This window comes from Orycteropus afer, unplaced genomic scaffold (assembly GCF_000298275.1).
Source record: "Orycteropus afer afer isolate SDZICR_OR568_19922 unplaced genomic scaffold, OryAfe1.0 scaffold00336, whole genome shotgun sequence".
NCBI classification, from domain to species: Eukaryota; Metazoa; Chordata; class Mammalia; order Tubulidentata; family Orycteropodidae; genus Orycteropus; species Orycteropus afer.
Window position 1 is genome coordinate 2,158,225 of NW_006921923.1, and position 25,650 is coordinate 2,183,874.

Here is a 25,650-nt window from a genome sequence, read left to right on the forward strand (position 1 = left end):
ATATTGTGAAATCAAAACCAAACCAAATCCACTGCTATCATGTTGATTCTGACTCATAGTGACCTTATAGGACAGAGTAGAACTGCCCCGTAGAGTTTCCAAGGCTGTAAATCTTTACAGAAGCTGACTGCCACATCTTGCTCCGGCAGAGCAGCTAGTGGGTTTGAACTGTAGACCTTTGGGTTAGCAGCTGAATGCTTTAACTACTGCACCACCAGAACCCCTTTCTTGCACTAAAATAAGGCTAGCTAAGAACTGTATGGGAGCTGGGAGCTCTGGTAGCATAGTGGCTAAGACACTTGCCTGCTAACCAGACGGCTGGCGGTTCAAAACCCACCAGCCACTCCTCGGAAGGAAGGTTGGGCAATCCTACTTTCGTAGTGATACTGCCTCGGAAACCCAAGGAGGGGTCGCTATGAGTCGGGTTTGACTCGACGGCACATAACAACAAACAACAACAACAAAGAACTGTATGCAACTGTTCCAAATGGCCTACAAATTCTTAAAGACACATTTAGGGACAGGTCTGGTTTGTAACCTGGGGATTGCCTCTGTGTGTGTGTGTCTTTGTCTGTGATAATGTGGTGCATATCTATAAAACTGTTTTACATTTTAGAATTTTTATTATCACATGATATTCTCCCCTTAGAAAATATTGATTTAATTGTATTGATAAATATTGGCTTTATAAAAAGTTAAATTACAGTGGCTCTCTATTGCTGACAGACTTCAACTCAATATTCCAAGTCCTCTATAACTTCATTTACATTCCATCTTTTCCCCCAATGACTTTCAAACATATACTGTCTTCATCTACCCACACTAACCTCCTAACTGTCTGCTAAATAGACTGTTCTCTTTTCTGACTCTTAACTTTCACTAGTGCTCTTTTCTTGGCCTGCTTAGGAATCCTACCTATTCTTTAGTGCTCAGTTGAAACCACACAAGGCCACTCCAACCCACCCTAAATATACCATAAATTCCTCGAGGCCAGACACAATGTCTTACATTTCTTTAGTATCTCCCCTCAGTGTCTAGCACACATAGTATGTGTTCAAGAAATCCAAATCCACAAATTCATTACTACAAGTAATTCTTAAATGCAGTTACATTTACATATCAGGAATCTTGTTGTTATGAAGTCTTCGTAATGAATTTGTGGGAAGTATACCAGCATCTATGACTTGTTTTGGTTTTCATCTTATAAGATATAAATCTATCTTGCCACTATGAATACTTTAGAAGTCTGAAAGAAATCTCCTGTGAACTACTGACAATGTTAAAAACCAGATTGTTAGCAAAAGTATGGCATATCCTTTATTTTAAGTGCCTACTCATTGTGATTGCTGAATTTTCCAACTGCCTAACCCTATGGTGACATCTGTATAAATCAGATGTGATTATTATAATTCTCTTTGAGAGTGATGTCTTCACATTTCCATTGCCCACAGCCTGCCAAAAATATAGCTGATGAAAACCAGGGGGAATAGAGGAATTTCCTGAAAGGAATAAACAGGCATATTTTCTTTTTCTCATTACATTTCCACAAATTCATTACTACAAATAATTCTTAAGTGCAGTTACATTTACATATCAGGGATCTTGTTGTTATAAAATATTACCTGGCACTAGAGTAAGCTTTTTGCCATGAGAAAGTAACACACACACACACACACACACACACACAAAAAGAAAGACCAAGACAGAGAGACCTCCAGATTGCCAGAGAAAGAGAAGGGAGATATAATACTTGGAGAATATTCAAAGGAAAGCCACAATGAGAATTACAAGGTTGGAAAATATGATATTCTAGAATCTTATTGTTGATTATTGTCCTTCTTAGTCAGTCATTCTCTGTCATCTACATACCTATTCTCACTCAGCCCCCAACTTGTCTTAGTCATTTGTCCTCTCATCCACTTGACACTCAGTTATGTCTGCCAAGACAGATACATTCTCAACTTATCTACCAATGGCCATTTGATCATTTTGAACTAGCATGAATATGAATATAAGAGAAAGAGAACTATATGAAAGACTAGGTTGAGAGAGAGGGTACATTTGTACACATATGCAAGACTCTGTACATATACAAGTATATAGTTCTGCATGGAGGAGTGATTGGGACTGACTATCTGTATATCTAAGTGTATGTATAATTCTGTGTCATGGTATCTGAGGAGTGTTTGTGCTAATCTTCTGTGAGAATATTTGTCGATAAGCTGGGTGTGCAGGGGCCATAAGTATAATGCAAGCTTTATGTAGCCACCCTAAGGAGGGTTAGTCCTCACTAGAACCTATCCCAAAACTAGAGTATTCACTAATTAATAAACCAGACTACACACCCTGATGATAAGAAAAGTCTTCAGTGGAGCTAGAGTGGGTTTCTACAAATCACACTTTAGGTAAGGGAACAGCAAAAGTTGCTTTTCACTCCTTCCCCAACTAGGTACAAATACAGTACCTAAATATAATGTCACCTGCAAGTACAATTATGCTGAAGTATAATTTAGCAGTGCACTGACAGAGAACTACCAGAAATTCAAGCCAGATTCATTGCTGATGTGATATGGATCTTGGCTGAAAGCAGAGAATACCAGAAAGATGTTTCCCTGTGTTTTGTTGACTATGCAAAGGCATTCAACTGTGTGGAACATAACTAATTATGGATAACATTGTAAAGTATGGAAATCCCTGTACACTTCATTGTACTCATGTGGAACCTGTCCATAGACCAAGAGGCAGTCATTCAAACAGGACGAGGGGACACTGCATGGTTTAAAATCAGGAAGGGCGTGCATCAAGGTTATATTTTCTCACCATACTTATTCAGTCTGCATGCTGAGCAAATAATCTGAGAAGTTGGACTATATTAAGAAGAACTTGGCATCAGGATTGGAGGAAGAATCATTAAGAACCTGTGATATGAAGAAGACACAACCTTGATTGCTGAAACTGCAAAGAACTTGAAGTATTTACTGATGAAGATGAAAGACTACAGCCTTCAGTATGGATTACACTTAAAAAAAAAATGAAACAAAAATGCTCACAACTAGACCAATAAGCAATGTCATGATACCAGGGAAAAGGATTGAGCTTGTCAAGGATTTCATTTTACTTGGATCCACAATCAACACCAATGGAAGCAGCAGTCAAGAAATCAAACACTGTGTTGCACTAGGCAAATCTACTGCAAAAGACCTCTTTAAAGTGTTAAAGAGCAAAGGTATCACTTTGAGGACTAAGGTGTGTCTGTTTCAAGCCATGGTATTTTCAGTCACCTCCTATGCATATGAAAGCTGGACAGTAAATAAGGAAGATTGAAGAAGAATTAATGCCTTTGAATTATGATGTTGCTGAAGAATATTGAGTATACCGTGACCTGCCAGAGGAACCAACAAATCTGTTTGGGAAGAAGTGCAGCCAGAATACTCCTTAGAAGGGAGGATGATGAGAGTTTGTCTTACATACTTTGGACATGTTATCAGAAGGACCAGTCCATGGAGAAGGACATCATGCTCGGTAAAATAGAGGGTCAGTGAAAAAAAAGGAAGACCCTCAATGAGATTAATTTACCCAGTGGCTGAAACAATGGGGTCAAACAGCAACGATTATGAGAATAACACAGGACCAGGCAGTGTTTCATTCTGTTGTACATGGTATTGCTGAGTTGGAAGTGATTCAGTGGCAACTGATGTAGTAACGTACTATCACAGATGCTTTGGTGTCAGTTCTGACTCACAGAGACCCTACATACAACAGAAGGGAACAGTGCTTGGTCTTGCACCAAGATGGTGCCTAACAATAACAAAATACAGTAAGAGTGAAATCTTTGAATCCAGATTTGAGCTAAAGTGGTGATTGGTGATGGAAGTGAATATGTTGTGTATGAAGGTGGGGTCAATATCTGTCATAGGGTTTCTCCGCTAAGCAGGCCTTCAACTCATGGTCATAAAATCATTCTTGGTTTTAGATCTGATTTCTCTGTGGTCTCTTAACTGTTCAAGACTTGCTCCCCATTGCTTATTTTTTTAATATGTTATTTCCCAATACTTATAATATGCATAGATCTGTACATGGTTTTTTTTTTCTGTGTATGTGGGTCAAAATGCATTTTACTCCAGCTTTATTCAAACTGTGACCTAAGACCCACTTGAGCCCCACTGTTCTTTTCCCTCCAAGATTTATATTGATTTCTTGGACTGCACTCATAGTATTAATGGGACCCTGTGTTGGAAGAGGTATTTTATTGTTTCTTAGTTGGGAGAGCAAGTTATTTTTTGTTGTTAGTTGCCACAGATAGATTCCTACTCCCAGTGACCCCAAGTGTGTAGAGTAGAACTGCTCCATAGGGTTTTTAAGGGTGTGACCTTTCAGACACAGATCACTAGGCCTATCTTCCAAAGTGACTCTGGGTGGGTTTGAACTGCCAACCCGTTGGCTAGTAGTCATGTATAACTCTTTGCACCACTTAGAGGTCTGGTGGTATAGTGGGTAAGGCATTTGTCTGCTAACCAGATGGTCAGTGGTTCAAACCCACCAGCTGCTCTGCAGGAGGAAGATGAGGCCATCTACTTCCAGATTTACAGCCTTGGAAACCCAATGGGGGTTGGTATGAGTCAAAATCAACTTGATGGCAGTGGGTTTGGTTTCTTGGTTAGAAGCAAGTTTAGCAAGTGGTTAATCCTATTATCTGTGCTCCTCTTACCTTTCTGGTTTTTTACTTGTTTTCTCCAAAGTCTCATTAATATCTGAAAGAAGCTAACAATCTTTAGTTTGAGAACAATTTACAGAATGTTGACTCAAAGATTTTTCTCGGGTGGTGAAAATCCATGTTGGGCAAAGAAACATTACAGAAATATAATATAGATGAGGAAAGATTAAGGAAACAAAAATTACTGAACCAAAGAAGTGAAGTTTAAGGGGGAAAATGTGATAATGTTCTTCAAGTTCATAAAAGGTTTATAGAATGAGACAATGTGGTATTGTTTATCTCCTCTGGAGATAGAGCAGGCAAGACACTGTGACATCAGGGATTTAGGCTTCGGATTCATTCATTTATTTTAACAAACAATTAATTAACACTTCCTTTGTTTATTGAACATTTACAAAGTTTAAGGCATTGTGATGAAGCTGGGCATATAGATAATGAGGTACAGTCCCTGCCCTGAGGGGGCTTTGAGCTTAGTAGGGGTTGTTGTTGTTGTTGTTAGGTGCGGAGAGTTGGCTCTCACTCATAGCAACTCTACGTATAACAGGATGAAAGTAGATAGATAGACAAATAAATAGAAAATTCCAATTTAGTGTCTTAAGTGCCATGACAAAGGTTTGCATAGGATGTTATGAAGCACAGAAGAGAGGTCAGAGAAGGAAAGTCAATGAGCTGAAAAACAGGGAATCATGAATGGGTTTGTTGGAGAAGAAGGGTCAAATTGGAAAAAGACTGTGAGGAAAGAATTGATAGGACTTGGTGAATAGTTATATTTGTTATAGACAATGGAGAAGGATAATTTAAAATTATTTTTGAGTAAGATATCTTGAGGAATGGTGGTATCAAGGACAGAAAGGGGGACTTGGAAGGGGCATCACTTTTGTTGGGATGAGGGGATGATTTGGTGTATTGAGTTTGATATGATAGTGGGTCATTCAACATTCTTTCATTCGTCAAACATTTACTGAACACTTACAAGGTGCCAAGCACCAGAATAGGTATTGGAGTTTCAATAATAAAGACAGACGCAGTGCCAACTGGAGCTCTCCTTTAATGTGGGGAGACAGACAACTAAGGACACAGTTATTAAACAGTGTGTGGTGTGTGCTATAATGTCAGAGGTACAGGGAATTGTGAAAGTGCATAGGAAGGACATTAAGAGACTTGGGAGTAGGTTTTTGAAGGCCTATTCAAGGACGGGAATGGGATAGTGTTGGGGAGAGGTGGCAGAGGGAGGAAGTATTCTATGCAAAAGAAAATATTTTGTTTAAATATCTGGAGGAGATGAAGCCTAGGTACTCTGACTGAAAGGGCAAGTCCCAGGAGGAGTTGAAATCCTATCCAGTGGCTGAAAGGTCAGTTAAGAGAAATAGATTAAGGCATTTGACTGCTAACCAGAAGGCTGGCAGTTCAAACCTACCAGCCCCTCCTGGGAAGGAATGTTTGGAAACCTAAGGAGGGGTCGCTATGAGTCAGATCCTAGTTGATGGCAGTGAGTTTGGGTTTTTTTGTTTTTGTTTTCTAGCATAAAAGTAGAGCTAGTGGTAGTGAGTGGGCCAAGGAGTAGTAGTGAAGGGCCAAGGAGTGAGCCCTGACGCACGCTAATGATCTGAAGATAGAGAAGAAAGAAGAGCAGGTAAAAGAGAAATGGGGGCGGGGGGATGTGTATGAGGTCTCTAGGAAAGTAGAATTGGCTTTGGTTCCCTATCCTGAGTGTTATATCAAAATAAACACTAGATTTGGAGTTTTAGTACAGGTTTTCTTTTAGAAGGTTCAAGAATAATTTATAAAGTTTTAATCATGCTATGCACCTGAAGAGATGGGAAGAAAAGGATGAGAGAGGGTTTGTATAACTACTATTCCTTTAATTGTTCAAATAAAGGAAGGCAAGAAGTGTGTCTTTGCTAGAGTGTTTCAGAATCTTCTGAAAAGAAGGGAGATGGCAGTGGTTTCATTTAGCTTGCTTCAAGGTCTGGTATTTCTCTTACAAAGTCAAGTAAAGTAGACCTTATACATCCAGTATATCAACTGCCTCTCAGTCTGAGATATAGCCTGTGTCTGTCTGTACAACAGCAAATAAATGTTTGGGGAAGGAATAAACTCAGGCATAAGGATGTGGGTTTCAGTTTGTAGACCAGATGGTGTGTTCTGCTGTTGAAAGGCCATATGTAATTGATACATAAAGTGACAGACTGAAGTAAAAGCAAAGTAAGTATTTTAAGACAAGCAGTTAAGAAAAGAAGGCAGAATATGACCCTGGAAGCTTATGAAGATTCTGCTACTGGCTTTTGAAAGAGCTGGGAGTGTTAGTGTGTGATGTCAAAAAAGGCATGTCCATGGACAGTAATGAGATCATTGGCCCTAGATTATTTTTAAAGATGAATTTGTCTTAAGTCAAATGGGAAGGCTCAGATTTGGGGTGGATTGGCCTTTCTACCCTTCTTCCATTCCACTCTCCCTGCCACTATCTGGCTTAAGGTGTTAATGCCGTAGACTCCACCAAGTTTAATTTCTGCATCAGTTTGCTAGGTTTAGATAATGTTGTCCTGGCATCTTTTTATTAGAAAGCAAGAGATAATATAGGCATTTGATGACAATACTACATGTTTCAATGGAACAAACAGAAAGGCTTCTCTCTTTTCTTAGGCTCCAGGATTTAACTGTGTTAGGTAGGTGTATGTAAGTGTGCTCATATATGTGTGAACACATGTGCCTTCATGAAGCATGATAAATTAAAATCTCAGCCCAGTTTAAACCATAAGGGAGACTCTCTCTTGCTTTAATGAAGAGCTGGTGTTTTGATGTATAGCTAGGTTTCTTGAGGGAGCCAAAAAGAATGTTACCTGAAATAACCTATGTCTAGTGCAGTGAAAAAAAGCAGCAATTATTTAAGAGGGTTAGAGAAGCCATTTCTTTTTATGGGATGCTGTCTGGAAGAAGAATAGCATGTTCCTTGTTTTCTCAGAAATGGCCACACATTTTCCTCTTTGGGAAGAGTTTACACAACCCCAAAAGGCTGATTCTATACTACACAAATAAAGTGGAACTTGGGTAAAAATTGAATCCAGTGTAGACTGCCAATTTGGTGAACTCAGGACTTTTAAAACCCCAGTTATGGAAATCAGCCATATCTTCCCCTTACTTTGTGCTGTTTAGACAAACGGATGATTTTGTGAGTGCTATAATGATGCAGTCACCTAGATGGAGGTGGAAGTCTCACAATTCCATGAAATAAATTGGCTTCTCTAACCCTCACAAAAGGAGCTCTGGTGGTGTAGTGGATAAGGCATTTGGCTGCTAACCAGATCAGTGGTTCAAGCCCACCACCTGCTCCATGGAAGGAAGATGGGACAATCTACTTCTGTAGAAATTTACAGCCTTGGAAACCCAATGGGTGTTGCTATGAGTCGGATTTGACTCGATGGCAGTGAGTTTGATTTTTTTGGTAACTCTCACAAAAGGGGAAGCACAGAAGGACCCAGAGGTAAACTCCTACAGCAGGAAATGAGAACTTTATCCTGCTCCCCTTGCCAACTGTCTGTCCTCTGTTTCCTCCCCAGCAGATATCTCCATTCCAATCTCCCCTGCCACTTTGATGCTCTCACTGTCATGGTTCAACTGTTCTGAGAAAGTTAGACTAATTGGGATTAGACAGAGGGAGCCTGGCCCAGTCATTAATTGGACTGCAAAAGAAAAGAGCAAAACAAAATAATTTTCAAAACAAACAAACAAGGGGCATGTTTAGTTTGACATAAGGACATTTTATACACACACATAATATATACACTCTTTGTTTAGTCAGCTAGAATATAGACAAGATAATTACTTGGCCAAATCAAACCATTCACACCTAGAGTGGCCTCACATTTTTAGTTCTAAATGACTCATCAGTGCTAGGCATGATAAAGAGAAGGAGGGTGAGGAAATAGACTACATAATTGCTTCAGTTCTCTGCTCCCTTTGCATATGTTCATTATTGAGAATCAATTCCAGTTTGAGAGGAGGTTTTAATACCTTGTAAATGAATAGGAAGTGAGTAAGTAAATGTTCGGTGTTTTCCTCAAATTATGTCTCATAGTGTAAGAAAACAGTGGCAAAAAGCCATCAACAGATGGTGGTTTCATTAGCCAAAGATTTATTTTTCAGAGCATTTTCATATTAATGAAAGAAGGTTGGAGTTAGAATCATCTTGTCAGTTCTAGTTCTATGCTGTTAAAATGTGCTGGCATTCTGCAAATTGCTAAGGGGACAGACCAAAGTAACCATTTGCCACAATTTAGTGATGTGTAACCCAAGTTCCATAATTTCAACAGACCCAAAATTATGTGTTCAGCCTTAATTTTTATTTTCAGTGCTTTATAGAAGCCATGAGTCTCTGTTCTGGGCCATAAATGAATAACACACAGCAGGGATCTTAGCTCTGCTCTGCAGTATGAATTATTTATAAGATATTAGCTTCATGACAAGTGTTGCAACAGGTTTATGTACCTGTTAGAAAACATTCTTCCCATGAAATCCCATGTTTTAATGGCAACATGCTATAGTTTGGAACACAGACTTCTAATATCATATATGCTCTTGGTTCATCAGTCTACATCATATTTACCTAATATGTCTATATACAGTCATGTGCCACCTGATGTCTGTTTGGTCAATGTCTGACAGCTTATATGTCTGTAGTCCTATAAGTTTATAAATCCCAATCAGAGAATGGGACATAATGACTGCCACAGCCTCTCACACACAACACCAGTTGTGCTGCCAGGCTTATAATGGTACAGTATGTATATAACCTATAATGCATATGTCTTGATAGTCATAATAAACACCTATGTTACTAGCTTATATATGTATATACTGTACTTTCTATCTAAAAAATTTACTGTATAACAGTGTATGGTTTGACCTGTAGGCAATGGCATCCAATCTTGTGGATCACGCATCTCTTGAGAGTTGTAGTATAGTTACCTCTCTGTTTGATTTTCTTTTGAAAATATTACTGTGAAGTGCATCACGGCTCCCAAATGCAGTAAAACAAGTGTTAATGATAGTAGCATCAAAAGGCAAAGAGAAGTATTGATTTGGAAGTGAAACAAAAGGTTATTAAACAGTATGAATGTGGAAAATCAGTGAATGCTTTTGCTCCCAGTTTAGGCATGTTGCACTCCACGACCACAATGATCCTCAAAAACAGAAAAAAAAAATCTCCAAGTTGTTAAAGGATCAGCTCCACTAAAAGCTACAAGGCTAGTGAAAATGCAAAAGGGACTTATAGCAAATATGGAGAAATTACTAGTGATGTGGATTGAGGACCAAACACAAAGCGAATCCCTCTCCGCATGTTGACAATCACTGCTAAGGCACAAATTTCTTTGAGATGCTTAAAGAAAAAATAGGACCAGATTACGATATTGTGTTCACACTATGTCCAAATCACATAAAGCCCTATTTCATAGAATGCATCATGACGTTAAGCAATGCATGACTGTAGTCATTTGTGATATATGGGATTTCCATTGATCTAGGAACCTGGAACACTCTGGCTAGGGGAAATCACCAACTGATTGGGTCCACTACAATTCCCACTCTTCGACTTAAGCTGAACCTTTTCATTAAAATATAGCTCTGTTACATTCACTTTAAGGCCAAACTTTTGAAGTCTAGATTTGCAGCCCCCACTTCTGTCACTGTCGACATATTCTTTAACACTGTACATTTTTGCTTCTAAAACTTGGAGCTCTGGTGGCATAGTGCCTAAGGCCTTCCGTGCAACTGAAAGACCCTATGCTTCCCCTCCCTCTTATCTATTAAAATTCTACTAAGCCTTCAACACAAATCTTAATTTCATTTATTTATCTGTGAAGTTACTGTGCCTTGAATGGAGTAGATGTTCAATACATGTTTTATTGTATTAAATCTCTGAACTTGCATTTCTTTTTTTTTCTGACATTGTCCAAATCAATGATTGCTCCCCTTCTTTTTTTCCTCCTTTTCTCCCTTTGTCTTTGCTAAGGACAAAGCCACAGGTTGAGAGAGTAATAGGGTTCAAGAAGTTAAGAGGAGACACTGCCTCAGGCAGAAGAAAATGTAATAAACTGAAAAATCACTTCTCTTTCCTTGGGGCTAAAACCAAGAGAGATCTAACAGGAGGGGAACAAGGGTTAAGCTGATACCCATAATACAGTTTGAGAAAAAGTGAAATCAGATTACCCATGCTAGAAATATATATATATATATCCAAATAAATACATTCTTTGAGATATAATCAAGGGAAATTACTGAAGAAATTAAGGAGCTACTCCTACTTCATTGACAAGAAAGGGGCCAAGAGAGTTCTTTCCCCTACCCTCGAAGCAAAAGCATGAACTTTGAACAACTACAAAGCATAAAAATCATGACAACAACAATGAAGCAGTGGACATGACTAAGGGAAGGAATGCCAGCAGAATATGGGCCAGGAAGTTGGGGAATTGCATTTGGAACAGACTGGTGTGTGTTGGGAAGGTGGGTAAGATAGGACTGTAAGATACTGTGGCAGATCCTAGAGAAGCAACAGCCAGAGCTGAAGACCTGGGAATGGGGAGGAACGAAAAAAAGCCCATGACTGCTTATGCACAGGGAGACAGCTCAGGGGGCAGGAGAGTATGGAGGGATGGACACTGGGAAGAGGTAACTATGGGGAGGAAGTGGGAGGGGAGCTGTTGCATTGTGGTAAACTGTGGTCAATGACATATGACAAAGTATATGTGAACTGCTGTATGGAAAGCGAATTTGCTCTGTAAATCTTCACCCAAATCACAATAAATAGTAATAATAAAAAAGTAAAATAAAAAAATACTCTTATTTATATACATAAGCAAATATGTTGAAACCAAAGATTATCAGTTATTACCATTTGTAGGAGGGAGGGGAAAAGGAGGAGTTTTTGCATAGGGGACATAGAGTTTATGTTAATTGTGGTGGAATGATTTGGAAAAGAATAGCAAGAATGGTTGAGCAACTTGAAGGATGTAATCAATGTTACTGAGCTATACATGTAGGAATTGTAGAGATGGCTTAGAATTTGTTATGTATATTTTCACCACAATAAAATTTTTAAAAACTTGTTTTAGAGAAAAAAAAAAAAAAAAAGCCCATGATCAATCTAGGATGAATAGCATTCCATTTTTTATATAAAGAATAGGAAAGAGTAGCTTGGTTGACTAAATATATGCTAGAGTTTTGAGTACTATTATAACTATATTATATCAAACAGATGTTCAAACTGCTTCTAATATGTATCTTAAAGGACTATGTACCAGTAAGCTATGATAAGCAATAGATGGTTTAACTCGATATAGTCAGGCTGGCTTCTACATGGACCATTCCTTAGTGCCAAAGAAGGAAAACTGAAATTCAGTGCTAGATTTTTATGAACTTAAATACCATCTTTTTATTTCTGAAGGTACCTACTGATAAATACAAACTTTTATTAATGAAAAGACGAAAAGCATGAAATACTGGGGTAAAGCTGTGACTGAGGGGCTGGAGACCTATGTTGCAGTCTTAGTTTTGCAAAATATTTTACTGCCACACTGAAGCTCATTTTTTCTCATCTATGAACTGCTGGCATCTCCTATGTCATGATTATTAAATGATATATATGAAATTGTAATAGCATAGTTTCTGGAAAGTTGCAATCTTTTAATAAATTATAGTTTTTATAGTCTACTTATCTTTAAAAGAAAGAAACCTGTTCTCCCTATGTCATAGGATTACTATGACATCAAGAAAAGATATTGACTATAAAATATTTTGAAAAGTTAAAAATATTATGGAAAACATAAGGTTGTTTTAATATAATTAAATTCTTATCTGTACAAAGTCATGAATGTAATCTTTTCCCTAATAATGACTGCTAAGAGCAAATGTACAGCATTATTAATTCTAGAATAGTGCTTGACATATCACGAGTACGCAGTGAATATTTGGAATATTCGTCAACTGCATGACTGATCTCCACATGATATTGGTTCTGAAATTCATTGAATGTTTGTTCTTTCTCCCCCTATTCCTGTTTTCCTCTGGCTTCACACTTGGTGATGGCAGCAAACTCTGGAGATGAACCTCACCAACCTGGTTAAGCGCAACAGTGAACTAGAAAATCAAATGGCCAAACTAATACAGATCTGTCAGCAGGTTGAGGTATGTAACAGAAACGTTTGTGATTCTTTCAGAGGACCTGGACCAAGCTATCCTTTGGGGGAGCTTCAGTTTTGCCATAGTGTAGCTTAGCCATTTGGAGTGAAGGACTGAATGGTACTTGTAGAAATTTCATTCTTTTAGAATACTTATTCCAAGAAAAGTGGCAGATTATCTATTTGAAAAAAGAAAAGAGGTCATGATAGGTTGGAGAACAGTAGTCCAAGGGAGCAATTCCTTCTCCTTTCCAAAAGCAAGCAAGAGTGAGAATCAGACATGAAGTGTGTTTCTTCCTTCATCAAACTGAACGTTATAGCTTCTGAAAGAGATTACTGTTTTGGGGAAGTTGGGAATCCTGAGTTGTTGAGGTAAAGGAGATTTGTTCTGTGAAATAATTGTTTCTGTCACAGTATTGTTGTTGTTGTTATATGCCGTCAAGTCGGCCCTGACTCATAGCGACCCCTCCTTGGAATTCCAAGGTGGTATCACTACGGAAATAGATTGACCAACCTTCCTTCCGAGGAGTGGCTGGTGGGTTTGAACTGCCAGCCTTCTGGTTAGCCATCAAGGGCCACTACACTACCAGAGCTCCTTAGCAGGTCTATTTCTCTCTCCTTTTCCTAGCCTCTCCTCCCATCATCCCTTGCCCATTGTCCTACCTATGCCATGCAACTTACATTGTCCTCACTCATTACCTTTCCACTTATTCTCATCATTGACAAATGATATTATGAGTTTTCTATGAATTGTAGAGTGCTATACCAGTGTAAGGTTTTTAAAATCTTAGAGCATAGCTTAGAAGAGGCGTGAGCCTCTTCTTAAGTGAGCATAATAAGAGAAAGAGGTTGTTATTTATCTCTTCTCAAGAGCATGAAACGTTAGCTATAACATTTGGTTTGTGTTGATTTTATGGGAGAGGTGGTGGCAGAGCTTAAAGTATAAACAGGATAGAATAAAATATTATAGGACTCCTCATCACAGGCAGTGGCTGGATAAAATCATTTCTAATTCTATTTACAACAGTTCTAATCTAGTTTTAATCTTGTATGACTTAAGTATAAGGGTACAAGTTTATTTCAAACAATCCAATAATTTTATTGAGATCCCATATCTTCATCCTATCTGAAACTTCCTATTTAAAAGATTGTGGAGAATCTTCTTATAAGAAAAAGAATCCTCTTATTATATGAATAACCACCCACTGATTGTATTTCTTAAAAATATTGTGTTCCTTACAGTAGGCCACACTGGAATGATGAACATACTATAACAATTTTATCCCTGATGGGCATTACATTTGTGGAAGAGGGAGGTGCTATACACAGGGTACACAGGGTAATGTTGAAGCTAAGGTTAGAGAGACTGTGAAATGGGGCAAGGAATTAGGAAGAAGCATAAAAAGTGAAAAGAACACTGGAATGTGAGTTGGTAAATTGGATTCTAGACTTGACTCGGGAGCTCTGGTAGCATAGTGGCTACGACACTTGCCTGCTAACCAGACGGCTGGCGGTTCAAACCCACCAGCCACTCCTCGGAAGGAAGGTTGGGCAATCCTACTTCCGTAGTGATACTGCCTCGGAAACCCAAGGAGGGGTCGCTATGAGTCAGGTTTGACTCGACGGCACATAACAACAACAACAACAACAAAGACTTGACTCTGGAAGTAACTGCTAGTATGAATTTGAGTAAGTCATTTAGCCTCTTAGCTCAGTGTCCTTACCTATTAAATGAGGGCTTGAACTGACTACATGACTTACAGTGTCTCCTGAAGATTTCATAGGCCATGAGTCTGTGAATGGTTACCTTTATTTCCTTCTTTTTCTCTACTGTCTCCTCTTTTCAAAAAGGAGAGAAACAAAATATTTCTGCTTTCAACTAACCCAAATCCCACTATGTTCCACTCTATCAAAGCTTCTGATTATGCTATTAGATTACAGTAGAGGAAATTTGCACTGGTTGATGAGACAAGGGAGTATTGTAACCAGGAGTCAAAATAAGGGATCCCTTGGTTTAGAATTTGCATTCTAAAGATTGAAGGTGGGGAAACAGCTAATAGCAAATAAAATATAATTAGAAATAGTAATCATCACCTTCTTCATTTCCACCAAAAAGACTTTATTGTCTTTTTGAGCACATTGTAGTCAAAATAGAAAAGTAAGCAATCAATCCTTTATATTCAGTGCCCTATTGCCGACTCGACGGCACATAACAGCAACAACAACATTCTGTCCAAGTGTCAGGAGTTAGTCTCATAAAACAAGCTATCATTTTATTACTAGGGGAGGACTCATTCCAGCCCTCTAAATAACAGGTGCTATTTTAACAGTGCCTTTCTGAATTAGTATTCTTGCATGAGCCATAAGAAGTGCCACTAGTGCCACCAGGTAGAAGTACAGTAAGAGGGAAGACTAGCCCCATGATGAACCAGCAAAAGAGATATTTAAGAGGTACTTTAGGGATGCTTGTTGGATGCTATCATGTAGACCACTGTCTGCTCTGGCTACATAAAAGGTCAGCCTTTAAAAATACCTTTTTACATATAGCACTGTAGCAGGTACAAAGAAAAGAGCATAGACACAGTATCTGCCCTCAGAGGGCTTATATGATACAAAATCTACCTGATACAGATAAACGTGTGCAGGAAATATAGACAATGGGGTAAAAAACATTAACTGATGCATGAATAATGAAATATGGCATTACATGTCACGGGTGAGAGTAAGTATATTTCGGGAGTTAGCTACATAGTCTATTCAGCTTAGGATTTCTGTCTTTGACAGGGGCCCTAAGGGATGGTTTATGGAAGGCCATGACTGTCCTCTATGACATCATCTCTTCTGAAAGGTTAGGGATGTGCCCTTAGCTTCCCCCTTAATAATAGGGTGAATCCAGGGTACTTATACTCATTCAACACATAGCCTGTGTATGCAGAGGCTTCAGGACAAGCCCCAGGATTAGAAATGCAGTTAAAGAAGGGACTTGAGACTTCATAAATACTCACAAATACTTTATAATATGAAGTTATTGGTAGGAGACTGCCAGTCATGAGAGCCAGACACTGAAAGGTGATTTGAAGTTTTCTCACTGTATCTAATTTAGAGTTGTCTACAGGGAATGACTACATACTCACAATGTAAACCAGGCGTTTCAAGTTGGGTGGAGGTGGAGGATACCAGTTAAGGCACTTCTGAGAAAACTGGAATAGGCTATTTTCCTGTCAAACCTGTTCCCCTTCCTTATTGTTTGCAAATGCTTTTTGTCACAGATTGACTTTTCAAAAAGGGGCCATAAACACTGCTTCTCTATCCTGGCCTTTTCTCCCTGTCTTCTGTTCTTTTCAGAAAGTAAATAGAGCTGCAGTTTTCCTATTATTACAGAAAAAGAGATTAGGATCACCACTGATTTGTTAGCTGAATGCCATGGTAATGTAGCCTATTACAGTTGCTGCCCAGCTTTCAGAATCGAGTAGATGGGCAGTTGGAAAATATTTTCTGTTGGGGCTGTGGAGCATGGGAAGGTGGTAGAGGAAGATCTAAGACTCCCTTTAATCCATTTAAGGGAGGGCATGCTTTGACCTTGCTACTCTGGCCACTTGATCTCTCTCTATATATAGTTCTTTGTCCTGTCTCATCAAGCATCCTTTGTTTACATTTCCAAAGGAAATCTCTGTATAATGCATATTCAAGGGAAAATGTATACCAACAGATGGATACTTCCTTTTGGCTTTCAAGACTGCACTGTTTTATGAATAAGAAGGTTTCTGAAAAATGTTGAGCGGAAGGAAAATAGTTAAGACTTTGGTAGCCAGTTTTCCAACACATTTCTTGAGCATACACTATGTACTCAGTATGGTGGACAATCTGGGAGCTACAAAATAAATATACATGGTTGATGACCTCCAGAGTCTTTGAATTTAGCTAGGGAAAACAAAGTATGTAGTGAGAAAAACGGTCCCTGGGTGACACAAATGGTTTGTGCTTGGCCACTAACCAGAGGGATGGTGATTCAGATCCACCCAAAGGGGCCTCAGGACAAAGGTCTGGAGATCTACTTCCAGAAGATCACAGCCTTTGAAAACCCTATGGAGCAGTTCTACTCTGAAACACATGGGGTTGCCGTGAGTTGGAATCAACTCGACGGCAACAGGTAAAGTGAGGAAGAACAAGAGCATTTATAAAAACATGCAGAGAACACAAACGAAAGCAGTGAAGTCCTTCCAATTTTACTTAGAAGTCTCATTCTTAGCTTTTAGGGCACTGAACATTAAAGCACTTTCATGGATGTTTTGTATGCTACCTTCTATTTCTCTCCTCCAGAACTGCTGCAATACGACAGATTAATCTATCCCAGAGGCTCCATGAGCAAGTTGATTTCTTTCTGGTTCTTCTCACGCCTTTTAAGGCGTTGGGTAGCACTGCTCTTCAGCATAAAGGAAAAGAAGAAAGGAAAGGAGATGAGTTGGGAAAAAAGGGAGAGGCTTCCCTTAGTTTGGGGAATTTCAGCTTTCTGTCTTAGCTTCCATAGATCTCAGAAGTCTTTTCCTTTAGAGTTCACACTTGAGCCAGCTTGATGTTCTTCCCTGTCTACTGTTATTGTCTCCTCTCTGCTGCTACTGCTCGCTGGAAGAGTATTTGATTTGGGAAGGGACAAGAATCTTAGAGTTTATATAAACTGATGTCTGACTGCTTCTCCAACTATAAAAAGTAGGTCTTTTAACAGAAATTATTTTTATTAAATACTCATGTGGATGATCTGAGCAGATAATGGGTAAATATTTTAGAGTGGTAGAACTCGAGGGAATGGAATCTATCTCATCAAAGCACTGATAAGTTTGTTGGAGGAAATCTTCCATAAGCACTGAGGGAATGATCAAATAATGGAGTGATTAGAGTGGAGTGACTGTAATCAGGTGAAATTTACTGGAGAAGATGCGTTTTTAGCCAAATGTCGAAGGAGGAAAAAAAAAAAAATAACTCCCCTGCAGAGACAGAGAGCAGAGTATTAGTGGAGGCGGAACCAAGCAAATTGTATGCGCAAAATGGTAAGCGAAGCACTAGGTATAGAGAAATAACTAGGAAATGGTTCCTGACCTCAAGCAACCTGCAGATAGATTGAGAATCTGATGGGTAAAATGTCAATATAATGTCAAGTGATAATGATTATAATGGAGATAAGTGCAAGATGACAAACTAGCATAAAGTAAGGAGGAACACCCAAGTCAGCCTGAAAGACTTAGGAAAGGCTAAGAATGGAAACAAAAATTGAGCTATCTTGAAATAAGAGTAGAATTTTGTGAACAAAAATGTGATAAGGGAGTGAAGAGGATGGCATTTGGCATTTAAGAATACAGAAGGGTGAGACATCATGGAGATATTTAGGGAACCACCAAAAGTTTGATATGGCCAGAATATAAAACATGAAGATGTTGCAAGAGATGCATCTGGAGAAACAGGTAGGGTCCAGATAAAGAAGGGCCTTGTAAGTCATGCATAAGTGTTTGGACTTTATTCTGCAGACTCCAGGGAGCCATGTAAGGGTTTAAACAGATTAATAATAGACGAAGATCTGCATGTTAGAAGAATTTCTCTAGCTGTACTATGAAGGGTGGATTGATGGTCAAAGGGCAAAACTGAAGGCAAAGAGATCAGTGAAGAGGCTTTTAAATGATCCAGGGAGAGATGATAGCCCAATCAAGGTAAGGCAGGAGCAGTAGGATTGGGAGAGAAGGATGAATTGAAAACATTTTAGGAGGTAGGATCAATGACACTTAATGATGAGTTAGATGTAACAAAGGAGTGTGAGAGAATACCAGAATGATTCATGGGTTTTTGGTTTTGGTGATGCTAGGTTAGGAAATAAACTAGGTTTAAGAAATAAAGAAGGAGTTCTTTTTAGTCATGGTAGATTTGTGGTGCTGTGTAGTTCAGAGAGTTAGGTAGGAAATGCCCAGTAGGCTGGATGGGTCCAGAAGTCAGGGGAGATGTCTGGGAGATAAATAAAGACTTGAGAAGTCATCAGCAAATAAGTAGCACTTAAAGCCGTGGAGAATGTAGAGAATGAGTAGAGAACCTAGGATGCATCTCCAATCTAATTGTTTGTCTATCAGAATGCAACAACAAACCAGCTTTCCCAGAATAAACAGAAAGATTGTGGTGCTTTAATGAGATTACTGAGAGATGGTGTGCATTTTTTTAATTAAATGGCAGGATTCAATTATTTATTTGTTAAAAGAAATAGTTTTAAACATTATCTTCTTAAAGACTATACTATTAAGTAACACTGAAGATTTCCTGTGACCCAGGTAAGGCCTTTATATGTATTAACTCATTTTAACAGCAACTCTATGAGGCAGACTTGGTTATGATTTCTGTTTTGCTGATAAAGGAATGGAGAGACAGAGCTTTAAGTGGTTTGTCAAGGACATGCTACTAATATGTATTTGAGTCCAGGCAGTTTGCCCCCAGGGCCTCTGCCCCTATCCACCCATCTATAAAACTTCCTGTTTGTAAGCCAAAGGAGCTCTGGTGGCTCAGTGCCTAAATCATCTGATTGATAATCAGAAGGTTGGTGATTCAAACCCACAAGGTGCTCTGCGGAAGGAAGATAGGGCAATCTACTTCCATAAAGATTTATCTCCCTGGAAACCCAATGGGAGTCGCTTTGAGTCAGAATCAACTCAATGGCGGAGGGTTTGTTAAGCCAAGGTACACGGTACTTGGATGTTTCTTTTTCATCACCGGTGGTCTTGGGCCCATTGTGAGGATGACTTGTGATGAGTAAGAGCTATGAGATGGAGATGTGATTTCTGGAGGGAGGAAGAAAATTAACAAAACAGAATCAAAATATCAATGGATATTTTCAAGGTGTAAAAGGTTTAATAGAGTCCATGGGAGCAGGGACATCAAGCAGGAAGAGATCATTAGTGACCTTTGAGAGGGAATTTTCAGTGTAGAGGTGAGGATGAAAGACAAATTCAGAGAAGTTGAAGAGAAAGTAAGTTTTAAGGAAATGAGGGTTGCAAGAAATTTGACCATGACAGTTAAGAGAGAAATAGGGTGGTAGTCATTATTCTTTTGAAGTGCAGAACAATCAGACTCAAAAACACATATATAATGCTGAAATTGTTTATTCTGTTACTGGGTAGTTAACAATAAGAGTCACTAGATCACCGACTCCAAACCACACATGCTTCATTTTCCTTCCTGATTTGGCTTCCAGCCACTTCAACTCAGCTCCCTCTTGCCTGGCTCCAAAGCTTCAATTTTTACAACTAGCTCTTATCAGAAATGGTATATAGGTTCTAGGAGGCGGTGGTGTGTTGTGGTAGCTTTGGAGTTGGGCAGACAAGTGTCATGTTAGATGTGTAATCCTGAACACATAACTTTCTGAGCCTCAGTTTCATAATCTATTTCTTTCATTTGGGCTAATAATAACTGGCAGGGAAAGATAATGCATCCAAAGCACCTGGCACTGTGGCTGGCATACAACTGAGGATAAATAAATGGTGGTACTAGTAATAGTACAAGGAACTCTGGTGGCGCAGGGCCTGAGGCATTTGACTGCTAACCAGAAGATTGGTGGTTCAAACTCACCAGCTACTCCATAGAAGGAAGACAGGGCAATCAATCTACTTCCGTAAAAATTTACTGCCTTGGAAACCCAATGGGAGTCACTATGCATTGGAATCAACTGAATGGCAGTGGGTTTTTGTTTTGTTTTGTTTTTGGTAGTAACAGTACTAGTAGTAATAGGAGTAGAAGTACTGGTTGTTATTAGTAGTAGTACTAGTAGTATTTTGTATGAGCATCACACCATTTTCTAGGTATTCTCAGCCCTGACATCAGGACTTCCAAAGTGTTCATCATCTCTGAGGGTAGAGAGGGCAATCATTCCCAAATGTTCACAATCAATTTCAAATTTAACAATATATGAACTAGAACTTTCTTTGGGAAGGGGAGCAGTAACGAACTCAAACATGTATCAAAATGCAGCACTAAATGTTGGGAATCGCAGCCATATGATCATATTTAATAACCCACCAGTAACTTTGCAAAGGTGATACATTAAAAAGGGTTATTATGCTCAATATGCAGTTGGTTTTTAGTTACTAATTTCAACAAATTTTACTTGGCAGGAAAAAACCCACTGCAATTGTACAAGAATATGTAAGGGATTCTTTAACCTGATACTTAAGTAAACTTGATTACCGCCTATAAGCAAGGGCAAAAGGAAAGTTTCAGAGAAGGACATGTGTTTTCATCGCTAATGGTTTTAAAAATAGAGAATTCTTTTGGATTTTTAAATGTTTATTATCCAAAATGTCTGGTGTGTATTTTTGTGAGAAGTAAAAGAGCAAGGGGAACAGACTAAATAGTTCCTGGGGAGAATCTGGGCTATGAACACTTCCTGAGAATTAAATACCTATTTTGAAACCAATATGGAATTACAGGTAGAGAAAATGATTTCCATGCACAATGGGGAATAAGTACATAGTGACCTACTCAGTCATTTATGTTACTGTAATGACTAATTCAGACTATTACATTCAATCCTACTAAGTATATGGCACTTGACATTTCATCTAGTTGAATCTAAATCAATTGTGCAATCCAAAGCCAGAGCATAGCCTATTTTTAGACTAGAAAAGAAAATGCTCTATAATTTTTCACGCACCTAACACATTTAATTCTTTTTCAAAAATACTTTGTGACAATTTGTGATATGCTACTGTAAAACAAAATGTTGAGAGTATTAAGTACTGTCAGAATATCTGGAGAGTGTGACACTCACTATGGACACATTACAAAGTTGTAAGGATAAAATGAGTTATGATTAATGTTGTTTTCTTTCCCCCTCACACACACACATCCTATAGGACATATAAGCTTTCAGTTGCAGTCATGTCTTCACAGCCAGTTCATACAGCCATGCATTCTTACTCCGTTTTGTGGCTGCCTTTAGTGCAATGAAGCTTATCTTATAGCCTCTCTTCCCATCTTTTGCTGTCCTTCTGCACTTATCATTTCTCAGTGTTCAAATTCCAGATTACTCACTAATGGCCATGAAGCTTCTCTAATTTTGACCCTTCTGCTTGATCCACTCTTTTCACAGTCTGCCCAAATCCCCCATTTCCTAAGTATTCCTGGAAAGTTGATGGAATTCTAGTAATTCAGATAAAGCCTATCAGTACTGCCCTGTACCTTTAAATGTTTCCCTTTCAATTTATATGTCCAATCTTTCTGGCCAAAACCCAACAACAACAACAAATAAAATGAAAATCATCACCATTACAGTATCAACAGATATCCACAATGATAAATTGAAATGTCCTTTCAGTCCCTGTCTGTCTAGTCCACAGTAGACAGTCCTGCTGTGTGGTGTGGTAAGCAGGGATTGAGAGTTGGGGAGAATCCTATTTGTAAAATGCCACTGTGTGCCAGGCTCTGTGCTAGAGGCATTCTTGTTTCTAATCTCACTTAATGTTTGTGACAGTTTGTGATGCAGTTGGTAAATTCCCATTTTATAAACAAGGAACCTGAGCATCAGAGAAATGAGGTGACTTACTCAAAGTCAGACATAGGGAAGCTGGTACTGAATCCTCCCTTTCTCCAACTGCAAAATCCATCTTATTTCCACTTCATTATAGCTTACTGGAAAAACTAGCTGTTTACTTGCTACATACTGATTCATTTGTGCTCTGATAGTCAGGAGACAGCTCTAGGACGCCCATTGCTTCTCTCCATTCCTACAAATTAGCTCTACAAGAATAAAAACCAGTTGCCAATGGGTCGGCTCCCACTCATGGCGACTCCATAGGCGTTAGAGCAGAACTGTGCTCCATAAGGTTTCCAGCGGCTGATTTTTCAGAAGTAGATTTCCAGGCCTTTCTTCTGAGGCCCCTATGAGAGGACTTGAGCTGCCAGCCTTTTGGTTAGCAGCTGAGCATGTTAACTGTTTGCACCATCCATGGACTCTGTTAGAAAAATAGACGGTATGTTTTGAGCCTTGGAATTCCCAAGTCTGTGGCGAGCCTTTTATGTACCCCTGCCATTTGCCTGTTCTTGGTAGCCCTGAGAGGGAGAACTACTGCCGGGGATGGTAGAAGGAAGCCGTAGAGCCCACTCTAAGGCACTTATATGCTCAGATGACTTTTGTGCCATGGGAATCCAGTTAGGGGGAAGTAGTGAAAATAGGGTGGGCAGCACTGACCCTGGTTCTACAGTTTACTGTGGGACCCACACTTCCTTCCTGAGACTGCCTTGCTGGCTCCCCCATCTAAGCTATGCATGACCACATTGCAAGGTAAAACTAGTCTCCGTGAGACACGATTTGTCTTAATAGTTTCAAAGAGTTTGGCAGCAAAGATTTACTCTCAAAGATTGAATTTCATGCAATCACATTTAAAACAGACTATAAGTGATTAATATAATACCATAATGCCTGCAAATATGTAGATTTGCTCAGAAAAAGAGTGGATGCTTTGCTACCACTTATGCTGGATCATTGGTGGAATGATTATTGGGAAGTTGAGATATTTTGTTTGTTTATGTGTCCATTTGGAGAGACTCTCTAGGCTCCAGAGTCGAGTTGGCTGTATTCTTTATAGAAGCTGCTCGCCAAGCCTGGATCTTCTGTAGTGCCACTGGATGGGTTTAAACAAGCAACCTTTGGGTTACCAGCAGAGTGCAGATCATCTGTGTCATCCAGGGACCTTATGATGGTTGGGAAGTGAATGTACAGATACATTCACTAGGGAACCAGGTATTTCCTCCTTCAGGACAGAAATAGAATCCCACACCTCAGTCCAGTCCATTGCTATTACCTCCCCTCTCACTTAAATCAAATCTCATATCCAAAGCTTTACCCCGTCTCAGGCAGTTCTAGGAATTCTCATTACTTGTAGGCGCTCTATAGGTATTAGCTTATTTAATCCCCACAATAACCTTATATGGTAGGCACTGGTATTAGCCACGTTTTACAGATGGGAAAATCGAAACACAGAGAGGTTAGCTAATTTTTACAAAATCACACAGAAAGTAAATGACAGAGTGGGGGTTTGCATCCAGTTTGACTTCAGAGTCCATACTTTTAACCACTGTGCCATAATGAAGGTCGTACACAAAACTAACAAGATTCATAAATAAATGGCTCTATATGCATTGTTTTGGAAGTTTTTGATCACTGTGTCTATGGTCTGGGTAAGAACAGATGTTTGTGTAACCAGTCTTGGTGTGTTATGTGAATGTGCATTCAATATGGGGATAGTACAGTGTGTATATAGTCTTTGAGCATACCTTTCTGTGTGGTGATAATCTCTCTAAAGAGATCCTAATGCATTTTAATACCCTCACACATGCTATCCATCTGCCTATCTGTTTCATAGGATAGGCCTGGGTGTTCATATCCATGCTTATAGGGATCTTTATATGTAAAGAGGGTATATGTGGAAAGAAGAATGTATACCCAATGAGAGATTTAATATTTAAACCTGGCCATGAGGACTGCTTTGACCTTTTGTTCTTTTTCCCTCCAAAGATTCTTTTCAATCACTTGGCATTTTCCAAAAAAGGGGGAGAAACTGGGACACAACTGGTGGAGGAGGTTGCCTTCTTCTCTCTTATTGGATGCATTGTCTTGTCTATTCTGTGCAAATTTCCCCTATTAAACCCCAGGCCTGCTTAAACCCCCTTAGTAACATCAAAGACATGAAACAATCATTGGCTTTGGAATAATTACTAAACCTATAAAACTTTTGCTAAAAGATTGTATTGTACCAACAGTATTTCAGGTCACATGGAACCACACAGTTCCACCTTTAGTGCTTCCATTCCTGATTTCTATACAGATAATTGTGCACTGGCACAGAATAGTGGGCTTATGAATACATAAAGATGTCTTATAGAAACCTCTCAAGTGGAGGGGCAAGCACAGGGCACAAAGATTACAGAAGAGAGTGACAGGACTAGACAGGAAAGGATAACCACAGTAGATGAAGAAAATGTGAAAAGTAAGGGAAAAAACATCACAAGACAGCAGTTTACTATCTAATGCAGCTACAAAGGAATTCTTGCCAAATCTGTGGGGTGTTCTGGCATCTGAAGAGCTCGGAATCTCCTAACCCCCTGGAGGCTATTCTGGGATGCTGGTTGCCACCAAGACATCAGCCAAGAAATCCAAACCATTTCAGGAGGTTTCTGTTGGCTTTCAGATGAAATGGAATTTATAGTATATTGGTAGCACAGCAAGGACATTTATATTTTAGAAAAATCTTATCTCACAGGTGGGGAGGCAAATTGCACATTTTCTGCATGCCAGAGAGGAGAATTAAACACCTTCATGCTTTTGCACTCCATTTCTGTCAAAAACAGGATACTGGCAGCAAACCATCTGACAAAACAGAACAAAAACAAAGCAAAACACTGACTTACAGTGGATGCTGCCAAGCCCAATGCTTAACGCTTGTCCACTGTACAGATGCTAACCTAGTGACACGTCATTAGCCTTGACGGTGGAAGCAAGTGATGTTCTCAGGAGTTTGGTGTTTATTATTCATGGTGTTCAAAAAAATAATAACTAATAGTCAGCAAAACCTCCATCACTTTCTCCTCTGTGGATGAACCTCTATCAAAACGCATTTATTTATTAAGTGCTCCTGTGGGCTCTGGTAGCATAGTGGCTAAAGCACTTGACTGCTAACCAGAAGGCGGGCGGTTCAAACCCACCAGCCACTCCTCGGAAGGAAGGTTGGGCAATCCTAC

General features: G+C 39.2%; 1 protein-coding gene across 1 annotated transcript in view; it reads left to right on the forward strand.

Annotated features, from left to right (window-relative positions):
* Positions 1-25,650, forward strand: part of MID2 (midline 2) — a 150,712-nt gene that overhangs the window by 6,843 nt on the left and 118,219 nt on the right. Inside the window, exon 2 of the mRNA XM_007952421.2 lies at positions 12,800-12,895. Within this exon, the coding sequence (XP_007950612.1) occupies positions 12,800-12,895 (96 nt within the window). The remainder of the gene's footprint in view (positions 1-12,799; positions 12,896-25,650) is intronic.